Source organism: Gossypium arboreum, chromosome 5 (genome assembly GCF_025698485.1).
Source record: "Gossypium arboreum isolate Shixiya-1 chromosome 5, ASM2569848v2, whole genome shotgun sequence".
In the NCBI taxonomy this organism is placed as follows: domain Eukaryota; kingdom Viridiplantae; phylum Streptophyta; class Magnoliopsida; order Malvales; family Malvaceae; genus Gossypium; species Gossypium arboreum.
The window spans coordinates 65,742,625-65,749,151 of NC_069074.1; the positions used below are offsets into that span (position 1 = coordinate 65,742,625).

Sequence of the window (6,527 nt, forward strand, 5' to 3'; positions counted from 1 at the left end):
TTCATATTAAAAATACATCAAAAGTATAATAATAGTAAGGAACTTAATTGAGAATGAGGCCTTAAAGTGTGAACACACATGAATATTAATTAATGTTGATGAATTGGGTTTTAGAACTATTTATGACATCTGATTATATATATTCAATTAGTTGGACAAAAGGTAACCATGTTTATGGTAAATGGTGCATTGCATGTGCTTCAGATCTCCCACTTATTTGGGTCACACTCCCACCAACATACATTTCTATGTCCATATTTGAGGACTACAATTATATATATATACACACACTAATTAATCACTTGAAAATGTGTTCTTCTTATTTATATCACATATCCAATCTGAAATGCATAAGTTGCAATCAAAACAAAACTTAGCACTTCAAACAAAATTCATTTATGAACTATTTTACCTTATAAGTTATTTTATTTTAGAAATTGATGTAAATTAAATCTCATGTGATGACCTGATGGTCAATGGTATTCATTATCCTAAATATAGTCTAAGTTCGAGTCGTGCTAGTTACGTTAGTTGTTGAATTTTACCTTATTATTATAATTCAAAAAAAAAGTATTGAATTTTACTCTATTATTGTAATTAAAAAAGAAGAAAATAAAAATTAATTTTTAATAACACCAATTTGATAATCTCAATATAACATATGGAGCTTACCACTACTTTGACCTATAATATTGTGTCATATAACATATTTTCATATCCAAATTAAATTTAAATTTAAATTTTACAAAATTATAATCATTTCAATTTTTCTGTTTTATTAAATTGAAATAAACGGAATTTAAGCAACCTAATAATTGCAGAGAAAATTAAACTTAGATCATGGGTCGAGTAGGGTCGATGTCAAATTTTAGGTCTATTTTTTAAGTTTGGACTCGACTTGATTCAAAAAATGGGTCTAAAATTTTATCCAAACTTAGTCTAGATAAAAATACTAAACTTGAGCCCAATTTAGCCTTACAGTATTAAAAATTTTATATTATTTTTATATAAAATAAATTTAAAAATATAATACATCAAATACACTAAAAATATTAAAATGAATATTTCCCAACAAATTTAAAATATATTAAAAAGTATTGATACTTAATAACACTAATAGTTTCAACTTAACAAACAAATACCTCTAAAATTGTAATGGAATTAACAATAAAACAAGAGTTATATAATATCTAAATAATAGCAACAAAATAGTAACAATATAATAGTAAAATGGTAATAAAAAAAAAACTTTGAGGCAATTCGGGTTGAGTTTGGGCCAAAATATCTTACTCGACATCTGACTTATTTTTGAGCCTATATTTTTACTCAAATCTTTTCACTTTTCAGACGGATCTTCAAATTGAATGGGTGTCCCGACCCACGTTAATTCTAGAAACAATATAACTGCTAATCATAAAAAATATAAAAATAATAGAAGTAGGAGATAAAAAGTTAAAATTTATGTAACATAAATGGTTGGTTGAAAAATTAAAAGTTTGAGGTTATTGATATCTTAAGTTACATAAAGAATAAGAATAGGAATACAGAAATACACAACTTGTGATGTATACAACAAAGTTAGTATTAAAACATGGAAAAAGGAAATAAACAATTTCAACAAGCGGACCCCACCACACATGGCCTTAATCTCCCGTTCTTTAGCCTCTCCTCCCCTCTCCTCTTCTTTTCCCTACATCATCTCTTTCTTCTTTTCTTCTTTCTTATCGTTGTATGCTTCTATTTCTCTTATATAAAATCTAATCTCTTCCATTCCACCTTTCAACTTATAAATATATATACACACACACATATTACATATTACTATTTTTCTACAAATTCACTTCCACATTTTCTGAAACTTAAAAAAGAAAGATGGGATTACAAAGCCAGCTGAACGACGTGTCCTCAGATTCGATCCCGCTTCTTCTCGTAGCAATAATCGCTAACTGCGTCGGTTATCTCCGAAGACTCCTCTTTGCTTCCCTCCATTTGATTGGCCTTCTCCCTTGCCCAGACCAGCCCACTACCATCGACGATGTTGGAGTCCTTGGCTCCGGTCTCGCCAGTCTCATCGTACTCACCGAGCAGCTCAACTTAAACAAGGCTTTCTCCTACAAATACTGTGGCGGCGGGGTAGGAAAGGGCTCTGATTGTGTTGTGTGCTTGTGCAGCCTAAGAGATGGGGAACAGGTGAGGAAACTCGATTGTTGCCATGTATTTCATAAGGATTGCTTTGATGGTTGGCTTGATCAACTAAAATTTAACTGCCCGGTTTGTCGATCCCCTCTCAAAATCGATCAGCGCGTCGGTTTCACGCGGAGACGCGTCGGTGAAGATTTGCTTGCCTGGTTTTCTTTGGGTTAATTAGATTCCGACCAAGATTTTAGAATTTTAGTGTTTTTGCCCCCCTTTTCTTAGGTTCCGGCTGGATTGGGTATTATTTTGTTTTCAACTATTTGTTTTGAGGGGGTTGTCATTCAACTTTCTTTCTTACCACTATTTTTTCTTTTGCTTTTTAGAACCCTTTTTCTCCGTTGTAGGGTTTTTTTTGTTTTTTTTTCTTTAGAAATTTTTTTTGAAGAATTTTCTTTTTCACTGCTGTAAATAGTCTTTTTTTTTTATTTACTTTATGTATTTTTTTTTAGTCCAATAAGAAAATAGTTATCTTTGTGTACAAATTGTCAAGACCAGATTGCTATTTATTTACATGAAGTAGTGAGGGTGAAGATGCTTTATGATTTTACTTTTATGGTAATCTTATTAGTTTATTATTAAGGTAAATAAAAAAAGCATATTTTATGTGATATTGTTTGAAAAAAGAAAAATAAGAACCCAAGTTGTTTTAGATTTCAATATAATATTAAGAAAATAGGGGGGGAAGAAGATTTCGAATTTATGGTAGTATTGGCAACTACAAAACGGGTTGAGATATTTTATATTTGATGTAATAATTGAGTACCATGTACAGTAGTTTCCTATCATCTTCTCCAAGTAGTACAATTGTGGGATCTTTATGGAGTTACTTCCTGTAAAGTGTCTCTTATTCAATTTTCTTGTTGGTCTTCACGCGTGTGTAAAATTGATTTAACGGATATATTCTATTTTGATTAAAGTGGTTCTTTTGGTTAATTGGAATTGAATAGATTGATTTCATTATACAAACCCAACTAGCTAGCCCTAACCAAATTTATATTAAGCTCAAAACAAATTAAAAAACTGGATTAACCGATTTATCCTATCTATGTTAAGTTGGATAAACGACGTCTCGTGTTTGGGATAAAAATCATGAATACCATGAGATCATTATGACACCATAAATTACATATAACCTTATTACTAACAGAAAAGCTTAGATAATGCAAGTGATTTATAATCATTATACCAATAATTAGTTTACTTAGATTCATCTAACCGGTTTTTTTATCTATATAATATAAAATTAAAAATTATATATTGAAATTACATGTTTTAAAAATTATGTACTAAAATGATATATTCAAAGGGGTGGAGGGTGGTGCATAGGCAGCACCACCTTAGTATTCTGACAGAATTTGCATGAAAACAAAAAAAATAAAAATAAAAAAATGGTGGAGGTAACTTAATCCGCAATGATGAATAGAAAATACAGGTCGTATATGATACAAACCGGACCCAAAACCCGATCCGCTGTCATAGATACGACATCGCACTAGGTCATGCCTAGTGAAGAGGCAGCACCCATTGGTCACACCTCTGATAGAGGTGGCACTGGTCACACCATCTCCAAAGGCGGCACTGGTGTCAGGCGATGGGATAGGACGGGTCATTGCCTGTGAGTTGTGTGTTTGGGGACCTTATAATGGTCCCCAATGCTCTATTTTTGGTCGAAAGAGAGTTTTTGAAGAAAGAAAATAAGAGAAGAAGAAGAAGGAGAAGGAGAAGGAGAAGGAGAAGGAGAAGGAGAGGGAGGGGAAAAAGAAAGAAAAAAAGAGGAGGAGAATAGAGAGAGGGAAGGAGAAAGAGAAGGAAAAAAAATAAATAGAAAAGGAAAGGAGAGGTTGTTGTTTAGGGAAGATTAGGTGTTTAAGAAAATATATTTTTTGTTATAAATTAATGTTAATTTATTTTATTTTTGTTGTTATTATTGTTGATTTAATTTTTAATTTTATTTTTGTAAGGTATTATTTGGTTAAAAGAACTATTAAGGTATGTTTGTATTTATTTTATATTTTCATTCATTCATAATTTATTTTAATGTTTATTGAAGTAAAAAAGCCTATTTATGTTACGTACAAATAATGTTTTATTTTTATATAATTTATTTGTTATGTGTGTTTTAGGTTTATTAGATTTATTTTTATGTAATTTACTCGACATGTTATTTTGATTATTTTAATTTTTTATTTTTTTATGTTGGTAAAAGATGAGAACATTGATATGGAATTTATGAATGAGACCATTAAGTTGGAATTTATGAGATAAATTAGGAATTAGTTTATATGTTCTAATTTTTAAGATTTTATAATTGAGAATAAGAGTTTATGTTTTTAAATTTGTTTTGTTTTTTTATAAATATTATAAATGAAATTTCTTTTGAAGTTCTATGCAAAAAAAATATATATTTTTGACAATAATTAAGTTGGCATGTTATTATATATGTATATATATTATATTTTAAACCAATACATTTTACTTATTATCATTTTAAAATAATAATAAAAATATTCGTATTTATTATGTATCGTTTATGTTATGTTTTGTTATATTTTTTATTTGCATGTTATTTTTATTATTTTAATATAATTTTTTGTTTTTTATGTAAGTAAAAGATTAAACCATTGAGATGAAATTTGTGAATGAGACCATTGAGTTAGAGTTTGAGTTAGAATTTATAAGATATATTTATTTTGTTAATGTAGTATAGCAAAAAATAAGATGTGGGCAAAAGCTGTTTGGTATTTTTTGTAATTAAAAGCAATATATAAAATTTAGGTATTTTGATAAATATTTAAAATCTATCAAACTTTGAAATTAATAGCCGAAATTTGTTTTGAAATTGTAGGTATCGCAATGGGTTCATTGATTAAAAACGATGGTCACATATCAAACACAGTTAATAATATGGTAATATATTGTTATTTGTTAATCGCGGGTTCTCTTAAAAAAAGATCTACGTAATTTACAAAAATAAATTATGTTATTATAACTATTTTCTGTAATTTAATACTGTCAGGGCCCGTACCACGCATTAAGGGGTTGGGTGAATGGTTTAGGATACTCCCTGGATGAACGATTGATGCCATACTTGGAGTTAGTTGGATTTGGGTCAGTAGCATTGGTCCGGATATTTGATTTGCAGTACGATTTAATATCCGCATTGGTCGAGCATTGGCGCACGGAGACCAATACTTTTCATTTGCCGTGTGGGGAGTGCACTGTCACTCTGGAGGATGTTGCATTGCAACTTGGGCTCCCAATCTACGGGAGTGCCGTAACGGGCGTAAGTACGATAATTAAGTCGATTGCCCTTTGTTATAGCCTACTAGGAGTCTTGCTCGACAATACTGAGTCCAAATTTACAAGTTTGAGATTTTCGTGGCTGACTGAGCAGAAGGTGATGTACGTAACTCGAGTGTACATTATGCATATTATAGGGCGCATAGTGATGCCGGATGTGAACAACAATAGGGTTCATTTAATGTATTTACCCCTATTAGCTGATTTGCAAAATGTTCACTTGTATAGTTAGGGTTTTCCAGTTCTGGCTATGTTGTATCATGAGCTTTGTCAGGTGACAAAGCCTGATACCGTAGACATAGGTGGATGTCTTCTATTGCTATAGCCATGGGCTCTTTACCAAATGCCATTCTTGGCATCGGTTAGGCACCAACCATACGTATTTCCACTAGTGAACATGTGATAAAATTTAAGTTATTATTAATTGACATTTTTTTTCTAGTGATGCTATTCTAACGATACTATTCTAACATGTAATTTGTTTTCATAGATAAAGTTTTTATCCGGGTATCGGGAGGTCGTACACTGTCTTGATATATCGTCTGATGATTGAACAATATCCCGGGGGAGGCGTAAGCTATTCCAATATTTGTGACATGTAATTTCTTTGTATATCTTACTCGAACCGTGTTAAATTTTAACCATGTTATTAATCGTGTAGTTTATCTGGATGCCGTATCGGAAACCAGAAATTGCGGCTGTTATACCTTCATCTGCCCATATTCATTCTCACCTATGGTGCATTAACGCACCAATTATCAATTTCCGGACAGTCGAGTGGTATTACGGGGATCGAGCACCCCGATAGTTTGGTTGTATCCAGTATATCCCGAATCTGCCAATACAGTTGGTGAAGATTCACGGGATTAAAAAGAGAGGAAAACATGGAAATATATAATTGGGGGGTTGTGCACCAGAAATATATTGCAGTGTGGGATAATCGAATGGCGAGGAAGTCGACTGTAGTCCCCCCACACATATATCGACTTGAGGCATACGAGCCAGTGCCCGATATAAAGGCTAAGCTAGAG

At 31.5% G+C, this 6,527-nt stretch overlaps 1 protein-coding gene across 1 annotated transcript; it reads left to right on the top strand.

Annotated features, from left to right (window-relative positions):
* The first annotated feature begins 1,644 nt into the window (after nucleotides 1-1,644).
* Nucleotides 1,645-2,678, top strand: LOC108452048 (E3 ubiquitin-protein ligase RHA2A-like). The gene has a single exon (XM_017749780.2). It carries the CDS (start codon nucleotides 1,873-1,875, stop codon nucleotides 2,362-2,364), a length of 492 nt encoding a protein of 163 aa, XP_017605269.1. The 5' UTR covers nucleotides 1,645-1,872; the 3' UTR covers nucleotides 2,365-2,678.
* The last annotated feature ends 3,849 nt before the right edge of the window (nucleotides 2,679-6,527 follow it).